This window comes from Coregonus clupeaformis, chromosome 14, assembly GCF_020615455.1.
Source record: "Coregonus clupeaformis isolate EN_2021a chromosome 14, ASM2061545v1, whole genome shotgun sequence".
NCBI classification, from domain to species: Eukaryota; Metazoa; Chordata; class Actinopteri; order Salmoniformes; family Salmonidae; genus Coregonus; species Coregonus clupeaformis.
The window spans coordinates 34,549,539-34,572,085 of record NC_059205.1 but is presented as its reverse complement, the minus strand read 5'-3'; the positions used below and the strand labels follow the sequence as shown (position 1 = coordinate 34,572,085).

Sequence of the window (22,547 nt, the reverse complement as noted above, 5' to 3'; positions counted from 1 at the left end):
AGAAATGGTTTAGAAAATATTTGCTAAATAAACTAAAGTAAAAAAATAAAAAGTAACACAATAAGATTACATAACAATAACGAGGCTATATACAGGGGGTACCTGTACCGAGTTAATGTGCGGGGGTACAGGTTAATCGAGGTAAATTGTAGGTAGGGTTAAAGTGACTATGCATGGATAATAAACAGCGAGTAGCTGCAGTGTAAAAACAAAGGGAGGGGGGGGGCGTGAATGTAAATAGTCTGGGTGGCCATGTGATTAATTGTTAATTAGTGTTATGGCTTGGGGGTAGAAGCTGTTAAGGAGCCTTTTGGACCTAGACTTGGCGCTACGGTACCACTTGCCGTGCGGTAGCGGAGAGAACAATCTATGACTTGGGTGACTGGAGTCTTTGACAATTTTTTGGGCCTTCCTCTTACACTGCCTAGTATATAGGTCCTGGGTGGCAGAAAGCTTGACCCCAATGATGTATTGGGCCGTACGCACTACCCTCTGTAGCGCCTTACGGTCAGATGCCGAGCAGTTGCCATACCAGGCAGTGACGCAACCGGTCAGGATGCTCTCGACCCATGCCAAATCTTTTCAGTCTCCTTAGGGGGAAAAGGTGTTGTTGTGCCCTCTTTACGACTGTCTTCGTGTGTTTGGACCATGATAGTTTGTTGGTGATGTGGACACCAAGGCACTTAACTCTCGACCCGCTCCGCTACAGCCCTATCGATGTTAATGGGGCCTGTTCGGCCTAGTCTAGAGTTGTATTTTTTTTCTCTGGTTGCACATGTGACATACTGGTAGAAATTTGGTAAAACGGATGTAAGTTTGCTTGCATTAAAGTCCCCGGCCACTAGGAGTGCCGCTTCTGGATGAACATTTTTTTGTTTGCTTATGGCCTTATACAGCTCGTTGAGTGCGGTCTTTGTGCCAGCATCGATTTGTGGTAGTAAATAGACTGCTACGAATGATATAGATGAGAATTCTCTTGGTAGATAGTGTGGTCTACAGCTTATCATGAGGTGCTCTACCTCAGGTGAGCAATACCTCGAGACCTCCTTAATATTAGACATCGTGCACCAGCTGTTATTGACAACTAGACACACCCCCACCCCTCGTATTACCAGACATAGCTACTCTGTCCTGCCGATGCACGGAAAACCCAGCCAGCACTAGGTTATCCGTGTCGTCGTTCAGTCACGACTCGGTGAAAGATAAGATATATTACAGCTTTTAATGTCCCGTTGGTAGGATAGCGTTGACCGTAGATCATCCAGTTTGTTTTCCAGTGATTGCACGTTGGCCAATAGAACCGATGGTAGTGGCGATTTACTCGCTCGCCTACGAATCCTCTCAAAGCACCCCGACCTTCACCCTCTGTATCTCCGTCTTTTCTTCACGCGAATGACAGGGATTTGGGCCTGGTCTCCGGGAAGTAGTATATCCTTCGCGTCGGGCTCATTAAATAAAAAATCTTTGTCCAGTTCGAGGTGAGTAATCGCTGTTCTGATGTCCACAAGCTCTTTTCGGTCATAAGAGACGGTAGCAGCAACTTTATGTACTAAATAAGTTACAAACAATGCGAAAAAAAAATAAAAAAATAACACAGTTGGTTAGGAGCCCGTAAAACGGCAGCCAGATGTAGGTATTACAAACAGGGTCAGGGAGAGTTTGAAAATGTCAGTAAAGACACCCGCCAGCTGGCATGCTCTGAGTGCGCATCCTGGTAATCCATCTGTCCCCTCGCCCTTGTGAATGTTGACCTGTTTAAAGGTCTTACTCACATCGGCTACAGACAGCGAGATCACACAATCATCCTCAACTTCTGGTGCTCTCATGCATGGTTCAGTGTTGCTTGCCTTGAAGCGAGCAATAGAAGGCATTTTGCACCTCTGGTAGGCTCGCGTCACTGGGCAGCTCGCGGCTGGGTTTCCCTTTGTAATCCATGATAGTTTGCAAGCCCTTCCACATCCGGCATTCGTCAGAGCCGGCGTAATAGGATTCACACATAGTCCTGTATTGACGCTTTGCCTGTTTGATGGCTCGACAGAGGTCGTACCGGGATTTCTTATAAGCATCTGGATTAGTGTCCAGCTCATTGAAAGCGCCAGCTCTAGCCTTTAGCTCAGTGTGGATGTTGCCTGTAATCCATGGATTTTGGTTGGGATATGTACGTACGGTCACTGGGGACGATATCATCGATGCACTTATTAATGTAGCAGGTGAATGAGCTGCAGGGTATACTACTATGGGTTCTAACCTGGATGTCCACCCTCCATCTAGACTAGACCTGACTAGACACAGGCAGACATGAGGAGGGATCTGTGGTGGAAGGAGGGGAGCGGTGCTGATGACAGATAACCAGGCAGCGAGTTGTCCAAGATTCTGATCCAGCGCCTATGTGGCTGTTAAAAACACCCCTGAGTTGAGCTCCTCTCTTTCACTCACACACACACAGGAAGGGGAGCGGCAACTTTGGAATCCTGTATGTCTGTGTGGCTCCTGTCCTAAGCAGCAGTGCTGTTGTGTTATTGTGCTGCTGCTGTGTGAGCTGCTGGCTGTGTGGAGGGAGGCTTTTGATTAGGCCTGTGTGATGGTAAAGAAACTCTAGGGGCCTTGGTCTACTAGCATTTCATCTCTATTGATTGGAGGAGAGAAGGGGGAGCGGAGCCTCCCTCGAGAGGCCTGATGCTGAACACCAAGGGCTATAGCACTAGGTCATACTAGATGGTTGGTTTAGCTCTGAAGTCAGCCTCCGCACAGCTCAACTCTACACTCTCTGTTGATCGGTCATCCATTCAAATGTCATATTGACAGCTTTTGGCATATGTTTGGTGCTCTTGTCTTGTCCGCAGTAGATGAGGGAAGTCATTCACAATGTAGGCTACGTATCCAATCACTGCTCCCAGACAGGAATCCCAAATGTCCTTTCAGGCCTAGGCATATGTGTATGTTTGGTGCTGGGTTATATGCTAGGTGTGGTGTGGAATAGACTAGCTAAACATTGGCGTTGTGGGATCATGGCACTACTAGCCACTCTCCTCCTGGCCTGCCTGTCACCCAGTGTAAAGTTAATTAAGGTTATTAAAATGAGCTGTGGTAACCTGTTCAGATCCTCCTCATCCACTCAGGGCTTAGCAGCAGGCTTATCATGACTCTAATGACAGACAGACCGCCTACTGTCAGATCCATGGTGTGAACACAAATGAAATCTGACACGATGATGGCTTATCTGTGTCAAATAGAGCTGTGTGTGTGTCTACAATCGCTTCCTTCTGCAGGGAGACGGGGAGAATAAGGATTTGATAACAATAAGCAGTAAGGGTTCATGATAACAGTAATCAGCATTATGGGTTTGATAATGATAACACAAACCCCTCTGTAGTGTTTATAAGAAGATTGGCAGTAAGGGTTCATGATAACAGTAATCAGCATTATGGGTTTGATAATGATAACACAAACCCCTCTGTAGTGTTTATAAGAAGATTGGCAGTAAGGTTCATGATAACAGTAATCAGCAGTAAGGGTTTGATAATGATAACACAACCCCTCTGTAGTGTTTATAAGAAGGATACAAGGACGCTTGAAATGCTCACTCATCTCCTAATTGACTCTCTGGGTGTTGAGGCCCAGATATGCTTGTGTTGTGAGCTGCACAGTCATCAGAGTTCAGACCTTGATATGCAGGTTGTCATGGTTATTCAAAGTCCTTTCCTGGTGGAGAAATGCTCAGCAGGTGCATGTTGTGTGTTTGTTGGGATGAGGTCTTCAGAGCAGTGATGTTGTGGGAACTTGTGAAAAGTGAGGAACGGTTTGTAGTTTGTCCCAAGCAGTCAGCGGGGATTCTGTGGATAGGCGTAAGGAGCTACCGGAGTATATGTGTAAGAATACATTGATGATGATTACAAATTTGATTGTAGCAACACGCAGTCCATTGTTTTCTAACGTTGCTTGATTGCCACGATTGGGTCACCATTGCTTTCTTTGAGTGAGCACCACATGCTCTGTTCTCCACAGTTGACTTTATTTGCACAGCAGATCGAGTTGAGAAACCGGAGGTGTTTAACAGCCTGCAGCTCAGGTCTGTTAACCTCAGCCAATATTGAGTTTATAAAATCCTCCTACCTGGTGTTGGCCTAGATGGATGACTGTCTTTTCCATGAGGAAATTAGGGCTTTTTATGTGACAGATTCATGAGTTAGTAATGGATTATTGGGTTACTTTGAGGGCACTTGGCTGGGAATCTGCAAGTCTCAGTGGTTCGGTTCTGTGTGAGAGGGACAGCCACCGCAATCAAAGACTGCTAGCTAGGATTGGCGTTACAAATCAAAGCTATGCATCTTTGGCTGTTGGAACTAAAGGTGGGATTTGAAATAATGGCCAGTTAAAACTGACTCTGTTCACTGTCAATAAGCATGCTGGGCATCTAATATTTCTGCCTGTATTAGCCCACTTTTTATTTCTCTCTCTCTCACTCACTCACTCACTCACTCACTCACTCACACACTCACACACTTTCAATTTGCTTTATTGGCATGACGTAACAATGTACATATTGCCAAGGCGCACTTTGGAAATGATTCATTAGCAATAACAGCATAAAAAAAATACAAATCAAAATGTCACTGACAGGACGATCACTAACAACAGTCTCTTTCTCGCTCTCTCTCCCCCTCTATTTCTCTCTCTCTCCCTCTCACCCTTTTTGTCTATCATTTTCACTCCATTAATGTTTGTGTCCATATCCTGTGATGAAAATTATGACTCCAATCTTTACCCACATAATCTATAATTTTGTAAGAGGCTGAGTCTGGTCAAATTAACAGTTGATGATGGTGGGTTCCAGGTTGGTCTCTCACTGCTATAATTCCCTGCTTCTCTCCCAGGCGTCTCAGTGGGAGCTGCTGCTGTGGAGCAAGGGACTGATGAGGTGTCTGTCAACAAGGACCTGAGCCAGTTACATCCAGGTTAGGTTCATAGCCAGTTTTGCTAATCCATTAATGTATCAAGAATATTCGTTGTACTTTTACTCAGCCTATAGTTCTTTCTTTACTTCTACGTTAATGCCCTCACAACATAAAAGCGGTCGTTTTTTAATAGGCCTTTCACCATCTAAGGACATTTCTCTTGCTTGAAAATATTGGTGTGAAGGAAGTCCAAATGGTGCAGCCTTTGTAGTTTATCATCTGTTGGTTTTCATGATGATATTTTACTGACGGGTCATGTGTTGATGTGATGTCTATTTATCTCTGTTCATTTCGGTAGAAATGCAACCAGCAGGGGAGACCCAGGTTCCTTCAACAGAGAGTCCTGAGTCTCCCAGGCTGACCAAGCAGGATCCTGAGAAACAACCCCTGCCAGCCAAGGTGTCAAGCGAGCCAGAGCAGCCACAGGATATAACAACAGGACTGACCAAGCCAGTAAAGACAAAACCCTCCTCTGAAAATAGGGCGGTCAAACCCAGCACAGAGGACATCATGGCCATGACCCCACCCACCACCACCAAAGAACCAAGTACTGTGTCCGTAATCATCAAGGAAGAACCCATGGAGGTGTCAGCTTCTGATAATTCAGGAGTAGAACAAGTGGAAGGTCCTTCTAGTCTGGAGACAGCAGTGAAGGCTAGGAGGGAGAGGAAAGGGAAATGTATGTCTGGGGTACTGGCTGGTGGGGTTTTGGCAGGGGTCTGCGCCTTGGAAGAGATGGACACCACCCCCGAGACTGAGAGCAAGCCTAACCTCTCCCACCTCAGTCCCCCCATCGAAGAAAAGCCCTACAAGACATCTATGGAAAGACTGGCAGAGATGGCTGCCTCCCCTACCCACTCCTCCCCTAGGACCATGGGGCCCTCTCCCAGGGAGCCTCCCCACCACGCCCACCCTACCCTGGGGGAACACAGCAGCAGCGTCCCCTCCACCACACTCATACCTCTCACCCCTAAGATCGGCATGGGCAAGCCAGCCATCTCCAAGAGGAAGTTCTCCCCAGGCAGACCCAGGGTGAAGCAGGTAATGCATGGTGCTGGTGGGTGCTGTGGGTCTTGTCTTAGATCCAAGCCACCTTGATGTGTTATTCTTAGTTGTATACCAGGGCTACAAAATCTATTTTAGAATCTATTTTTTGCGTAATAATTTATGTATTATCTAGGCTGATGTCTTTTATTTTCAAAGAGCATCTAAAAAATCCCAGGTTGAAATCTCTGGAGAGAAACCATAATTGTGTGATCGTCTAGGTTGGTCATTGTGTGGTTGAGTGTATCTAATGATGAGAGGAGGAGGAGCTTTCTGAGTGCTCTGCCCCAGAGCGGTGGATTGGCTATGATGTCAGTGGTTTGGAATATGATTAAAACGGGTGTTGCTGCTGCAGAGGACACTTAACCCAGAGAACTTGCCAGTGGTGGCAGTTGAGAACCGTTGTGTCCTGTGTGTTTGATGTAGGTTATAGGCCTGACTGTATCGTCAGCAGAGACCACGGCTGATCTCACCCTTCCTCCTCAGTTTTCACTTGGGCTGAATCCCAAATAGCCCCTTGGCCCTCCATTTGCGCGTTCACGCACACCTCCACCATATGCACAAGTGTCCCAAAGTTGAGGGAGTCAAAACTATCGAGGGTGCAGGGGCTAATTAGACCCTCCGATAGCCACTTTGACCAAGCCAGCAACGCTACAGCCTCCAGAGTGAAGTGCTATCCCAACACGCACCGCAATATGTTTGGAGTTTGCACAACATCATACAAAAGAATTGCGAGGCATGACTAATCATATGACACGTGTTTGTTTGTGTCTGATTTTTGAGACTTGACAAATAAAACGAATGAAATAGGCTACCTCACAAATGAAGTGGTTACTTTTACTGAGGTTTATATCTTGTAAAACCATAGGGGGAATTTGTTAATTAGAATGTCATGCTCGTTTTATTATTTAAATGTGGCACATGAATTGCATCATTCAAGTCACCAGTGTGTGCCGAAGTTGATGGGTTTATTGATCCCCTCGCCACTTTATATATGTCACCCTCCGAGTTTCGTCAGCAACATGTGACAACGGAGGGCCCTCCGAACAAGTTGGTAGGGGTGAGGGGCTGGTTTGGGATTCACTGATGGTCTGTCTAAGTCTGAAGAATAGTTAGTTTCCCACAATGTGCAGAATGAGAATAGAATATTTGTACAGCCTATTCCTTAGGCCGTACAGTATAGCTTCAAGCATGCTTTTTCACCTGTCATAGACTAGCATCCAATTTCCATGGTGATCCTAGTACATGCTTTATGTGCTGAAGGCAGTCCCTCTCTGATGATGGATACAAGCCTGTTCTCATTCTCCTTAGAATACCTTCATTAGGGCTTTGTTAACCACCCCCCACTTTCATCAAGCCACTAATCAGAGACACAGTATGCGGGTTGGGTCAAATCCTAATAATACTGGGATATTAATCACACCCATGGCTATGATATATTATGGATGAGGCTGAGGAGAGTTTAGCCTTGCAACGTTGTGTTTTTCTCTCCAGATATATCCTATTGCTGAAATAAACGGTGTGTGTAGACAGACTAATTTGTTAGATCAGGCCTGGGGGAGATCAAGTGTAGGCTATTTGAATACAGTGAAATCATGTGTAGTCAGATTTGGTGTCTTCAAGTCATATGCTTCTGTCTCGAAGAGGCATGCACTGTCAGTCGTGCTGTCTGATGCAACCAGGTGTTGTTTTGTCAACAAGCCAGTTATATGAGTGAGGCAGTGACATGCAGTTGCCATGGCAAGAGGATGTTGAGGTCTCTTGCTCCTCCTCGTCCTGCTGCTGTTGCATGGTGCTGTTGCCTTGACGAATGCTGCTGTGCTGTGTGAACTCAAGGTTGCTGCGCCGACTAACAGGATTCTGCTTCACCTTTGCAAACGTTCTCTGAACGTCTAGCATGAAACATGCCTCAACTCATATGCATGAAAGAAATCTAGGATTGGCTTCAATATAAAAAGTATAATGTGCATCATAATATCATCTTGGCTTTATGCCCCAAGTCAGAATGTATAACAGCATCATTATTAACTCCATATATCTTACTTGGGGTGTGTTGAATGGTCCCAACAAGCTTATTTAGCCACTAGCCTTTTAAACTCACTGCATCTCTCTAACATCTCTGTTATGTTTTCATCTTTCGCTAGCTTTGTTTTTAAGTTGCTGCATTTTGTCACCCTCCTTCTCCCCTCTATCCTCCCCTCTCTCACCCACCCAACCCGGCCCACCTACCTGTACCTTAGGGCGCATGGCATGGGAGCCCCCATAGCAGTGTGAGCTCCCCCTCCTGGTCTCCAGACCAGCCAGAGGGGTGGAACGTCCCAAACACCAGGCAGCTCTCCCCCGGCTGCGGCAGCCCTGGCTGGAGCATCAGAGTGGTAAATAACCATGGCTCTCTCTGGAGACCAGACGTCCAGAACCACCACAGGGCCATGCCACAGCAGCCTTCTGCTTACCTTAGGCTATGTGAAGTGCACTGGCAGAGTGATTCTTGATGTCACTGTGTTAATGGTGAACTTTAATAATGAATACTTCAACTATCACTGTGTCACCAGAGGAGAGGAGACTGGTGAATTCACATTGAGAGGCTAATAGGGGAATGGTAGATGAGAACCTATAGTAGCCTAATACAACTCCTCCTTAATGGCAAAATACCTAACTTTTATCCACCAGAGAGGATCCCTTGTTAGGCTTTGCACATGTACTTGTAATATTAACTCCATTCATGATACTATATCTTGGCCTACCTTTGCAGTCTGAGGCACAAGGTTTTAATCTGTGTTTGTCTGTTTGTTTAGTTGTTTGTTTTGTGTCATACTGTTGTGGGTGAGTTTGGGGCGGGGTGGAGATGTGGGTTTTATTAAGTGGGCTGTGTAGGCACTTAGGCCTGCCCAAGTGGATGCCTCAATCTGTTGCCATGGTAACATTAGTGTTACACGCTCTGGCGCTAAGTTAGGTGGTAATTGCTGGGTCTTGGCATGGGTCCTGGGCAGGTTAAACGGCACCATACTGTGTGTCAATCAGGATGTCAGACGGCTGGCTGCAGTTTTACGGGCTCCTAACCAATTGTGCTACTGTGTGTATTTTAGCATTATTTGTAACTTATTTTGTACATAATGTTTCTGCCACCGTCTCTTATGACCGAAAAGAGCTTCTGGATATCAGGACAGCGATTACTCACCTCGTACTGGACAAAGATTTGTTCTTTAAGGAGTTGGACGCAAAGGATTTTCTTAAGACACCCGTCAAGGCCCAAATCCCCGTCATTCGCATGAGAAAGAGACGGAGATATCGGGGATGTAGGTCGGAGTGCCTTGTAAGGATCTGACGGCGAGTGTACGTAATCTGCCTCTACTATCAGTCCTATTAGCCAATGTACAATCATTGGATAACAAAATGGACAAACTAAGATCACGGATATCCTACCAACGGGACATTAAAAACTAATGTCTTATGTTTCACCGAGTTGTGACTGAAAGACGACATGGATAACATACAGCTGGCGGGATATAGGCTGCATGTGTATATTTGTAAATAACAGCTGGTGCACGAAATCTAATATTAAGGAAGTCTCAAGGTTTTGCTCGCCTGAGGTAGAGTATCTTATGATAAGCTGTAGACCACACTATTTACCAAGAGAGTTTTCATCTATATTTTTCATAGCTGTCTATTTACCACCACAAACCGATGCTGGCACTAAGACCACACTCAAAGAGCTGTGTAAGGCCATAAGCAAACAGGAAAACGCTCATCCAGAGGCGGTGCTCCTAGTGGCCAGGGACTTTAATGCAGGGAAACTTAAATCAGTTTGACCTAATTTCTACCAGCATGTTAGAAAACACTATGGGCCAGTTTCCTGGACACAGATTAAGAACCTCTGAAACAGCAATAGGCCTTCAACTGACTGCAGACGGATAGGTGGTGGAGTAGAGTTGTGGAGCTAAATTCCCCAAATTGAAAAATCCACCATTTCAATTAGGCTAATCTCTTGAAGTTGACTGGAGTTGAAATGGGATTGACCCTGGGTGCTGTAGCTTGGGGGCAGGGTGGTCTGTTAGTCCATTCTGCAGACTGCGCTGCCCCTTGGCTATCTCCTTATCACCTCTTTCTGTCTCTCGTTCTCTGGCTCGCTCTCTTTGTCTCTGTCTCCCTCTCTCTCGGTCTCTCTCGATCGTCGCTCTTTCTCTCGCTCTGTCGCTCTTTCTCTCGCTCTGTCGCTCTCTCTCGCTCTGTCTCGCTCGCTCTGTCTCACTCTCTCTCTCGCTCGCTCTGTGTGCAATGTGCAACCAGAGGGGAAAAAACTCTAGACCACCTTTCCTCCACACACAGAGACGGGTACAAAGCTCTCCCTCGCCCTCCATTTGGCAAATCTGACCATAACTCTATCCTTCTGATTCCTGCTTACAAGCAAAAACTAAAGCAGGAAGCACCATTGACGGTCAATAAAAAAGTGGTCAGATGACGCAGATGCTAAGCTACAGGACTGTTTTGCTAGCACAGACTGGAATATGTTCCGGGATTCTTACGATGGCATTGAGGAGTACACCACATCAGTCACTGGCTTCATCAATAAGTGCATCGATGATGTCGTCCCCACAGTGACCGTACGTACATACCCCAACCAGAAGCCATGGATTACAGGCAACATCAGCACTGAGCTAAAGGGTAGAGCTGCCGCTTTCAAGGAGCGGGACTCTAACCCGGACGCTTATAAGAAATCCCGCTATGCCCTCCGACGAACCGTCAAACAGGCAAAGCGTCAATACAGGACTAAGATTGAATAATACTACACTGTCTCCGACACTCGTCGGATGTGGCAGGGCTTGCAAACTATTACAGACTACAAAGGGAAGCACAGCCGCGAGCTGCCCGGTGAAACGAGCCTACCAGAAGAGCTAAATTACTTCTATGCTCACTTTGAGGCAAGCAACACTGAAGCATGCATGAGAGCATCAGCTGTTCCGGATGACTGTGTGATCACGCTCTCCGTAAACGATGTGAGTAAGACCTTTAAACAGGTCAACATTCACAAGGCTGCAGGGCCAGACGGATTACCAGGACGTGTACTCCGAGCATGCGCTGACCAACTGGCAAGTGTCTTCACTGACATTTTCATCCTGCCCCTGACTGAGTCTGTAATACCAATGTTTCTAGCAGACCACCATAGTCCCTGTGCCCAAGAAAGTGAAGGTAACATGCCTAAATGACTACAGACCCGTAGCACTCATGTCTGTAGCCATGAAGTGCTTTGAAAGGCTGGTCATGGCTCACATCAACACCATCATCCCAGAAACTCTAGACCCACTTCAATTTGCATACCGCCCCAACAGATCCACAGATGATGCAATCTATATTGCACTCCACACTGCCCTTTCCCACCTGGACAAAAGCAACAACTACGTGAGAATTCTATTCATTGACTACAGCTCAGTGTTCAACACAATAGTGCCCTCAAAGCTCATCACTAAGCTAAGGACCCTGGGACTAAACACCTCCCTCTGCAACTGGATCCTGGACTTCCTGACGGGCCATTCCCCAGGTGGTAAGGGTAGGTAACAACACATCTGCCACGCTGATCCTCAACACGGGGCCCCTCAGGGGTGCGTGCTCAGTCCCCTCCTGTACTCCCTGTTCACCCATGGCTGCATGGCCAGGCACGACTCCAACACCATCATTAAGTTTGCCGACGACACAACAGTGGTAGGCCTGATCACCGACAACGTTGAGGCAGCCTATAGGGAGGAGGTCAGAGACCTGGCCGTGTGGTGCCAGGATAACAACCTCTCCCTCAACGTGACCAAGACAAAGGAGATGATTGTGGACTACAGGAAAAAGAAGAGGACCAAGCACGCCCCCATTCTCACCGACGGGGCTGTAGTGGAGCAGTTTGAGAGCTTCAAGGTCCTTGGTGTCCACATCACCAACAAACTATCATTGTCCAAACACACCAAGACAGTCGTGAAGAGGGCATGACAAAGCCTATTCCCCCTCAGGAGACTGAAAAGATTTGGCATGGGTCTTTAGATCTTCAAAAAGTTATACAGCTGCACCATCGAGAGCATCCTGACTGGTTGCATCACTGCCTGGTATGGCAACTGCTCTACAGAGGGTAGTGCGTACGGCCCAGTACATCACTGGGGCAAAACTTCCTGCCACCCAGGACCTCTATACCAGGTGGTGTCAGAGGAAAGCCCTAAAAATTGTCAAAGACTCCATCCTAGTCGTAGAATGTTCTCTCTGCTACCACACGGCAAGCGGTACCGGAGCGCCAAGTCTAGGTCCAAAAGGCTTCTTAAAAGCTTCTACCTCCAAGTCATAAGACTCCTGAATAGCTAATCAAATGGCTACCCAGACTATTTGCATTGTTCCCCCCCCCAGCCCCTCTTTTACACTGCTGCTACTCTCTGTTTTTTATCTATGCATAGTCACTTTAACTCTACCTACATGTACATATTACGTCAATTACCTCGACTAACCTGTACCCCCGCACATTGACTCTGTACCTGTACCCCCTGTATATAGCCTTGCTACTGTTATTTTACTGCTACTCTTTAATAATTTTTTACTCATCTATTTTTTACTGAACACTTATTTTTCTTTAAAACTGCATTGTTGGTTAAGGGATTGTAAGTAAGCAGTTCACTGTAAGGTCTACACCTGTTGTATTCGACGCATGTGACAAATAACATTTTATTTGATTTGACTGGGCTGGGGCTAAGTGGGGGATCAGGGAGGAGGGATTTGGGGGGAAATTCACAGAAAGTAGACCCTAGTTTGACAGTCGTGATTAGGCCCCAGCAGCCACCATCACCGGAAATGTGTTGACATTATAATAGAGCTCAAATGGCCAGAATAACATTAGAGAGGCTCTCTGTTAACAGCCTGGACAGAGAGCCTAGACACTTGCTGTGTTAGAAAACATTTAGTTTATTTTTTGTTTTTTAAACAACTAATTGTTCAATAATTTTTTATTCCATTTATTTATATAATTTTTGTGAGCTCAATGCGCACACTGCACAGTTTCTCTAAAGCTAAATGAGATCCAGCTTGAACTGTGCGATGTAGTAGGGAGTTGTAGTTTCCAACGGGCCAATATTCTACATAGTTTAGCGCATGAAATGTGGTAATTAACTACAATTACCATTTATCCATTGCACGTCTGCTTGTCCGGTCTGTTTCTTTTACGCCTGCTACAGAAGAATGCGCGATCGTGAGGTTATATAGAGAACAGCTGTTGCTTCGCAAGGTATCTCTACCTGAAAATACATGATCTAAGTGATTGATAGTTGATATTCAGCAGTCATAAAAGTATGCCTTATTTACTTTGAAGAACTACTAAAATAGTGATTTTGTCAGACAGCATAGGCATCAGCTCTATAGAGATGAGATGATGACTTGGAATGAAATAATGAAGTCATCAAATGAAACAAATGTAATATACACAACTGAAATATTTTATCAAAGTAATGTGAATAAATGATGGCTAGTAAGTGATATTCAGTAATGAGCAGTCACTACCATCATGGGACTTCTTAATTGTTTTATTCTGTGTTACAGCATTCAACTCACATAATGCATAGTGCATTTAATGTTTTTTAAAAAGTATCAAAAACGTGATTTTAATAAATAACAAATCTACCGAAACGGAACCGACCTGAAAAAGCACAAATCGCTCAGCACTAGTCTCTCAGAATGGTGCAGGAGAGACGGTCCTATTACTGATAAAGATGAACAAGTCAAGGTGTCTTATTTGGTGAAATGGGTTTTGTGTTGTCACTGCTGGACTGCCTATGTACAAAGCAGGATCAATGAGTTAGCCAGCTAAATATTCTGTAATAACTTAATTTTTTTAAGATAAGCTTAACATGGGCATATTCTAATTGACTCAACAAACAATAACATATATGTACAGAACAAAAAATATAAACGCAACATCAAAAATGTCAACTATTTTACTGCGTTACAGTTCATATAAGGAAATCAGCTGAAATAAATTCATTAGGCCCTTATCTATGGATTTCACATGACTGGGCAGGGGTGCAGCCATGGGTGGGCCTGGGAGAGTTTTAACAGCTGTCCGGGTGGCTGGTCTCAGACGATCATGCAGGTGAAGAAGCCAGATGTGGAGGACTGGCGTGGTTACACATGGTCTGCGGTTGTGAGGCTGGTTGAACATACTGCCAAATTCTCTAAAACGATGTTGGAGGCAGCTTATGGTAGAGAAATTATCATTCACTTCTCTGGCAACAGTTCTGGTGGACATTCCTGCAGTCAGCATGCCAATTGCACGCACCCTCAAAACTTGAGACATCTGTGGCATTGTGTTGTCTGACAAAACTGCACATTATAGTGGCCTTTTATTGTCCCCAGCACAAGGTTCACCTGTGTAATGATCATGCTGTTTAATCAGCTTCTTTATATGCCACACCTGTCAGGTGGATGGATTATCTTGGCAAAGTAGAAATGCGCACTAACAGTGGTATAAACAAATTTGTGCACAACATTTGAGATAAATAATATTTTTGTGTGTATGGAAAATCTCTGGGATTTTTTATTTCCGCTAATGAAACATGGGACCAACACTTTACATGCTGCATTTATATTTTTGTTCAGTATAGAAGTTTAGCTTTCTTAATTAACCTGAATCAGTAGTTTTATTAATTTGGGTTTTTTATCAAAGTTAGTTTTATCAAAGTTAGCTGGCTAACTCATTGATCCTGCTTTGTAGTATGCCCCCGTAGCTGAATAAAGAAAATTAAAACAAATTGCATTCGCAATTTTGTTCTCTTAAATCAGAAATGGCTGCTTTTTTTCCCCTGCATCAATTTGTTTTGTAGCTTGAATTAAGCACTATTCTAAGATTTGTTAAATATGGATATGAAGCCATTTCATATCCGTGCGTAGGCTTTGCAATGTTCTACCTACCATACACAAAATGGATGCACGCATGACTGTAAGTCGCTTTGGATAAAAGCATCTGCTAAATGGCTTATTATTATTATTATTATTATTATTATTATTATTATTATTATTATTATTATTATTATCCAAGAAAACAACACTGGATGGGAAATGACATTACCTCTGTGGAAGTAGACCAAGCTGCTGTTCCTGTTTTTACCTCTCTAGATACCAGCAGCCTCACAGCTCAACAGATCTACAGTGGGAGAAGAGTTCCCCTATGGCAAACTTTTTCATTAAGCTGACTTCATCGATCACAGTCTAGCAAGCGAGGACCTGTGTGTGTGTTTCTCTGTATGTGACTGTGAACACGACTCCTGCGAGTGTTTTGTTTTTGTGTGTGAATGTGTATTTTTCTGTGTGTGTTGAGGAGTCCTGAGGTGTGTGTTTCTGTCTGCAGGGTCGAGGGTCAGGCTTCTCTGGGAGGAGGAGACCCAGAGGGGCTGGTCTGTCGGGCAGAGGGGGTCGGGGCCGAGCGAGGGGGAAGAATGGAGCCAATTCTACAGTCAACCCTGGGGTAGGCTATGTCACCTGATCTCTTTTTAGTTCACACTAATCCAATACAATTAACTGAAAGACAGTTTTATTACTAGTGATGGGAGGAAAAATGTATAGTTACGTATCGCAATGTTATTTTGGATGATATGATATTGATACTTTGGCTCCAAATATCGATTTGCTAGGTAGCGCTAGCTAGCGCTAGTCGGCTGTATCTGCGCTAGAACTTCGGAATTTTTCATCCTATAGCTTGTTTGCCATCTTTTTTTAAAATAGTGAGCCAACGTGTTTTCAGTACTTATTTTCATGACTGGTCAAAACAAATGTTCTAATGCCCTCTTGTCTCTCTGCTGCAGACATATACTAAGCAATATGTTTTGAACATCAAATTGCAATAAAATCACAGTATCGAATCACAATACATATGGAATCGTGAGAATCGCAATACATATCGTATCGGCAACTAAGTATCGTGATAATATCGTCCATGGCATTACCCAGCCTTATTTATTACCCATAAACCTCAGAGTTTTCCTGGTGTGTAGTGTAAACAGTAATCATATGTTGTGTATAGATTATTTGCTGCAGCACAAAAACCGACTCATCCCAGTGGGCATGTTACTCCATACCAAAGGGTGACACAGCATTCGTGTCAGAGGCAAATACTAATCAATGATCCTATCCAGGCAGTCTCTTGTAATGCTGACAACTTCACATGCTGTAAAATAATCTGTTAGAATTTACACCATAAACAGAGATGCATACCCCTGTAATATTGGTTTAGTGACAGAGGAACACTTCACTTTCATGTAGGTAATATCACAGGACTCAATCCTATCCATCTAACGGTGTATTTGTGCTCATGCTTCATAACATACAGGTCACCACCATGGAATCACCATACCAGGTGAAGGAGGAAGAGGAGAATGCCATGCATAACACCGTGGTCATATTCTCCAGCAACGACAGCTTCACATTGAAACAGGTGTGCATCTGTTTGTATACAATTCATACATTTCCTGTACCTCTATTATTCGATTAGTTTCTCTTACCGTATTACAGTAAAACTTTGATTCTCTAGTATAATGTGTAAACTCCATTTGTTTCCCTCTCTCAGGACATGTGTGTAGTGTGTGGGAGTTTTGGGCTGGGTGCAGAGGGTCGTCTTCTGGCCTGCGCCCAGTGTGGGCAGTGCTACCACCCCTTCTGTGTTGGCATCAAGGTAAGTACCCCAACCATTACAGTGGCATTTTCTGAGATCTTACTGAAGATTCGGATACTACATAAGAGTAGGAAACATGGGAACCCCACAAATGATTGGGCTTAGGGTTAACTCAAAGTATTTGAATTGTGTAGCCTAAATTTTAACCTGGCTATGACTGACTCAGTATGTGAGTGTCAACTGGATTAAACGGGCCATATAAACTCTGTAATCAGATGAAGCTCAGCTCAAGTTGATTTGATCCTTATCTCGTAATACTGCCAATTACTGCAAACAGAAGTCTTTAGTGTAGCTCAGCGGGACAGTGATATATCAATGTCCTTTACTATGGGGCCTTTTTAAAGAGATAAGCACACACAATTTGGACTTTTGCCAATATAATCCCACACCATATCTGACCCTGTCATCTCTTCCCAGATCACCAAGGTGGTGTTGAATAAAGGCTGGCGCTGTCTGGAGTGTACGGTGTGTGAGGCGTGCGGCCAGGCCACCGACCCGGGCCGTCTGCTGCTGTGTGACGACTGTGACATCAGCTACCACACCTACTGCCTGGACCCTCCGCTGCAGAACGTGCCCAAGGACAGCTGGAAGTGCAAATGGTGGGTAGCTGCCTGCTGCCTCATCTGTCCCATCCCCTCAACCACTTCCTATTATGATAACATGGATGCGGCCCAAATGGAACCCTATTCCCTATATAGTATAACGTCAATATTTGTTATATGTAAGCAAGAAGTCAAAGTACCATCAACAAAACTTGATTATTTGCGATCTCACACAAAAAAGCCTTTCCCTTTTCTCCATGAATGACCTAGTTCATTATTTCTCAATGTACTGTACTTAATGTACAACCACCTGAATGTACGCAGTTCTTCATTGACACCTGTCCTCACTCCTCCCTCCCCTGTTCCCTCCTGCAGGTGTGTGTCCTGTACCCAGTGTGGTGCCACCTCACCAGGCCTGAGGTGTGAGTGGCAGAATAATTACACCCAGTGCGCCCCCTGTGCCAGCCTGGCGACGTGCCCCTTCTGTCTCCAGGACTACAGCGAGGGCGAGATTGTGGTGCAGTGCCGCCAATGCGACAGGTGGGCCACCTGTTTCTAATGAGCCAATTGTCTCTGCATGTCTACAGTACTAGCTAAACCTGCCATAACCTATATTTGTGCTGTTATTTTGAATCAAACCCCCTGTATGGTACCCCGAACCCCAACCCCTTCTCCTTCCTCTCCCATAGGTGGATACATAGTTCCTGCCAGGGTCTCCATTCAGAGAAGGATGTGGAGAAAGCAGCAGACAGCAGCTTTGACTGCACCATGTGCCGAGTCCACAAAACCTCCAAGGGTAAAGCACTACAGTCGTGGTCAAAAGTTTTGAGAATGATACAAGTATTGGTCTTCACAAAATTCGCTGCTTCAGTGTTATGAGATATTTTTGTCAGATGTTACTATGGTATACTGAAGTATAATTACAAGCATTCCATAAGTGTCAAAGGCTTTTATTGACAATTACATTAAGTTTATGCAAAGAGTCAATATTTGCAGTGTTGACCCTTCTTTTTCAAGACCTCTGCAATCCGCCCTGGCATGCTGTCAATTAACTTCTGGGCCACATCCTGACTGATGGCAGCCCATTCTTGCATAATCAATGCTTGGAGTTTGTCAGAATTTGTGGGTTTTTGTTTGTCTACCCGCCTCTTGAGGATTGACCACAAGTTCTCAATGGGATTAAGGTCTGGGGAGTTTCCTGGCCATGGGCCCAAAGTTTTGAAGTTTTGTTCCCCGAGCCACTTGGTTATCACTTTTGCCTTATGGCAAGGTGCTCCATCATGCTGGAAAAGGCATTGTTCGTCACCAAACTGTTCTTGGATGGTTGGGAGAAGTTGCTCTCGGAGGATGTGTTGGTACCATTCTTTATTCATGGCTGTGTTCTTAGGCAAAATTGTGAGTGAGCCCACTCCCTTGGCTGAGAAGCAACCCCACACATGAATGGTCTCAGGATTCTTTACTGTTGGCATGACACAGGACTGATGGTAGCGCTCACCTTGTCTTCTCCGGACAAGCTTTTTTCCTGATGCCACAAACAATCGGAAAGGGGATTCATCAGAGAAAATGACTTTACCCCAGTCCTCAGCAGTCCAATCCCTGTACCTTTTGCAGAATATCAGTCTGTCCCTGATGTTTTTCCTGGAGAGAAGTGGCTTCCTGGCTGCCCTTCTTGACACCAGGCCATCCTCCAAAAGTCTTCGCCTCACTGTGCGTGCAGATGCACTCACACCTGCCTGCTGCCATTCCTGAGCAAACTCTGCACTGGTGGTGCCCCGATCCCGCAGCTGAATCAACTTTAGGAGACGGTCCTGGCGCTTGCTGGACTTTCTTGGGCGCCCTGACGCCTTCTTCACAACAATTGAACCTCTCTCCTTGAAGTTCTTGATGATCTGATAAACGGTTGATTTAGGTGCAATCTTACTAGCAGCAATATCCTTGACTGTGAAGGCCTTTTGTGCAAAGCAATGATGACGGCACGTGTTTCCTTGCAGGTAACCATAGTTAACAGAGGAAGAACAATGATTTCAAGCACCACCCTCCTTTTAAAGCTTCCAGTCTGTTATTCTAACTCAATCAGCATGACAGAGTGATCTCCAGCCTTGTCCTCGTCAACACTCTCACCTGTGTTAATGAGAGAATCACTGACATGATGGCAGCTGGTCCTTTTGTGGCAGGGCTGAAATGCAGTGGAAATGTTTTTGGGGGATTAAGTTCATTTTCATGGCAAAGAGGGACTTTGCAATTAATTGCAATTCATCTGATCACTCTTCATGACATTCTGGAGTATATGCAAATTGCCATCATCAAAACTGAGGCAGCAGACTTTGTGAAAATTTGTATTTGTGTCATTCTCAAAATGTTTGACCACAACTGTACATACAGTGTAGCCTTCTGAAACATTGCTACTGTATCTGACCGTCTCAGGCGTCTCTTGTATTGCAGCCAATTACTGACTGGCTTTTGTGTCCCTCTTCACTGCATCCACAGCGCTAGTGTCCAAGGCCAGAGAGTCCATTGAGCCGGCAGTTATGACGCAGATTCTCACAAAGGCTAAAGAAATGGGTAAGAACGAGACCGCTTTTGGTATTTTATTTGTATTATAAAAAATAAAAAATAAATGTTAGTGGGTGTATCAGCTTTAATATTGCAAATAGATTGCGGCTTCTATCAATGTAATTGTCTGCATAATTTCCAATCCCCCACATCTATTTTGTTTAATAGATATATATTTAAAAAAATGTTTCCTTTATTATTTTCCCCTAACCCTACCACCCCTCCCCTAATTGGAGTAAACCAATGGACAACAACTACTTCCAGCTTATACATACTATATACATTTTACGGACACAGTATATTTTACATTAGTTATCTTTTGTTTGTTTTTAGTCACACCCTTTAGCTCCCCTCAACCCCTCCCATCTATCGCTTAAGACCATCCAGTTCTGATTTCTATTTGCCATATGATTTTAGTATTTGTTCTGCCTTGAGATCGAGATATTTGTTCTTCTCTGAGATGCTTTCTAGCTCTTTAACTTCATTAAATCTTGTTTTAATCACATTGGACATGCCATACATTCCAGTTCATCTAGGATGTTCGAACAGTACCATAACCTCGTGGAGTGTGTCTGTGTGTCTTTCAGACTTGGTGAGGACGTACACTCAGGACGGCGTGTGTCTGACTGAGTCGGGCCTGTGTCAGCTCCAGAGCCTGACGGCCCCTGCATCGCGGCGGAGGAAACCCAAGCCCAAGCTGAAGCTGAAGATCATCAACCAGAACAGTGTTGCAGTGCTGCAGGCCCCCCTGGACATGCTGTCAGAACACTCCCGGGATGAGGACATGGAGGACAACAGAGGTGCCTGTCTTTAAATGAGAATGTGTTCTTAACGGACTTCCCTGCTTAAATATAGGTTAACTGACTTAAATACAACAAGCTTGTTAGAAAACACTATGGGCCAGTTTCCTGGACACAGATTAAGACCCTCTGAAACAGCAATAGGCCTTCAACTGACTGCAGACGGATAGGTGGTGGAGTAGAGTTGTGGAGCTAAATTCCCCAAATTGAAAAATCCACCATTTCAATTAGGCTAATCTCTTGAAGTTGACTGGAGTTGAAATGGGATTGACCCTGGGTGCTGTAGCTTGGGGGCAGGGTGGTCTGTTAGTCCATTCTGCAGACTGCGCTGCCCCTTGGCTATCTCCTTATCACCTATTTCTCTCTCTCACTCTCTCTCTCGGTCTCTCTCGCTCTGTCTTTCTCTCTCTCTCTCGTTCTGTCTTTCTCTCTCTCTTTCTCGTTCTGTCTCTCTCTCGTTCTGTCTCTCTCTCTCTGTCTCTCGCTCTGTCTCTCGCGCTCTGTCTCTCTCTCGCGCTCTGTCTCTCTCTCGCGCGCTCTGTCTCTCTCTCGCGCGCTCTCTCTCTCTCGCGCGCTCTGTCTCTCTCTCGCGCGCTCTGTCTCTCTCTCGCGCGCTCTGTCTCTCTCTCGCGCTCTGTCTCTCTCTCGCGCGCTCTGTCTCTCTCTCTCGCGCGCTCTGTCTCTCTCTCGCGCTCTGTCTCTCTCTCGCGCGCTCTGTCTCTCTCTCGCGCGCTCTGTCTCTCTCTCGCGCGCTCTGTCTCTCTCTCGCGCGCTCTGTCTCTCTCTCGCGCGCTCTGTCTCTCTCTCGCGCGCGCTCTGTCTCTCTCTCGCGCGCTCTGTCTCTCTCTCTCGGCGCTCTCTCTCTCTCTCTCGCGCGCTCTGTCTCTCTCTCTCTCGCGCGCTCTGTCTCTCTCTCTCTCTCGCGCTCTGTCTCTCTCTCTCTCGCGCTCTGTCTCTCTCTCTCGCGCGCTCTGTCTCTCTCTCTCGCGCGCTCTGTCTCTCTCTCTCTCGCGCTCTGTCTCTCTCTCTCTCGCGCTCTGTCTCTCTCTCTCTCTCTGCTCGCTCTCTCGGCTCTCTCTCTCTCGCGCGCTCTGTCTCTCTCTCTCGCGCTCTGTCTCTCTCTCTCGCGCTCTGTCTCTCTCTCTCGGCGCTCCGTCTCTCTCTCTCTCGCGCGCTCCGTCTCTCTCTCTCGCGCGCTCCGTCTCTCTCTCGCGCGCTCTGTCTCTCTCTCGCGCGCTCTGTCTCTCTCTCGCGCGCTCTGTCTCTCTCTCGCGCGCTCTGTCTCTCTCTCGCGCTCTGTCTCTCTCTCGCGCTCTGTCTCTCTCTCGCGCTCTGTCTCTCTCTCGCGCTCTGTCTCTCTCTCTCGCGCTCTGTCTCTCTCTCGCGCGCTCTGTCTCTCTCTCGCGCGCTCTGTCTCTCTCTCGCGCGCTCTGTCTCTCTCTCGCGCGCTCTGTCTCTCTCTCGCGCGCTCTCTCTCTCTCGCGCGCTCTGTCTCTCTCTCTCTCGCGCGCTCTGTCTCTCTCTCTCTCGCGCTCTGCTCTCTCTCTCGCGCTCTCTCTCTCTCGCGCTCTGTCTCTCTCGCGCTCTGTCTCTCTCTGCTGCTCTGTCTCTCTCCGCGCTCTGTCTCTCTCTCGCGCTCTCTCTCTCTCTCGCGTCTCTCTCTCTCGCTCTCTCTGTCTCTCTCGCGCTCTCTGTCTCTCTCTCGCGCTCTCTCTCTGCTCTCTCTCTCGCGCTCTGTCTCTCTCTCTCGCGCTCTGTTCTCTCTCTCTCGCGCTCTGTCTCTCTCTCTCGCGCGCTCTGTCTCTCTCTCGCGCTCTGTCTCTCTCTCTCTCGCGCTCTGTCTCTCTCTCGCGCTCTGTCTCTCTCTCTCTGCGCGCTCTGTCTCTCTCTCTCGCGCTCTGTCTCTCTCTCTCGCGCGCTCTGTCTCTCTCTCTCGCGCGCTCTGTCTCTCTCTCTCGCGCGCTCTGTCTCTCTC

General features: G+C 46.0%; 1 protein-coding gene across 1 annotated transcript in view; it reads left to right on the top strand.

Moving 5' to 3' along the window:
- The window catches only part of LOC121581316 (histone-lysine N-methyltransferase 2C-like), a 132,355-nt gene that overhangs the window by 53,462 nt on the left and 56,346 nt on the right, over positions 1-22,547 (top strand). Inside the window, exons 12-22 of the mRNA XM_045224804.1 lie at positions 4,875-4,955; positions 5,254-5,996; positions 8,240-8,374; positions 15,358-15,474; positions 16,336-16,440; positions 16,573-16,677; positions 17,095-17,276; positions 17,595-17,759; positions 17,909-18,015; positions 19,707-19,781; positions 20,360-20,572. Coding sequence (XP_045080739.1) covers positions 4,875-4,955; positions 5,254-5,996; positions 8,240-8,374; positions 15,358-15,474; positions 16,336-16,440; positions 16,573-16,677; positions 17,095-17,276; positions 17,595-17,759; positions 17,909-18,015; positions 19,707-19,781; positions 20,360-20,572 — 2,028 coding nt within the window. The remainder of the gene's footprint in view (positions 1-4,874; positions 4,956-5,253; positions 5,997-8,239; positions 8,375-15,357; positions 15,475-16,335; positions 16,441-16,572; positions 16,678-17,094; positions 17,277-17,594; positions 17,760-17,908; positions 18,016-19,706; positions 19,782-20,359; positions 20,573-22,547) is intronic.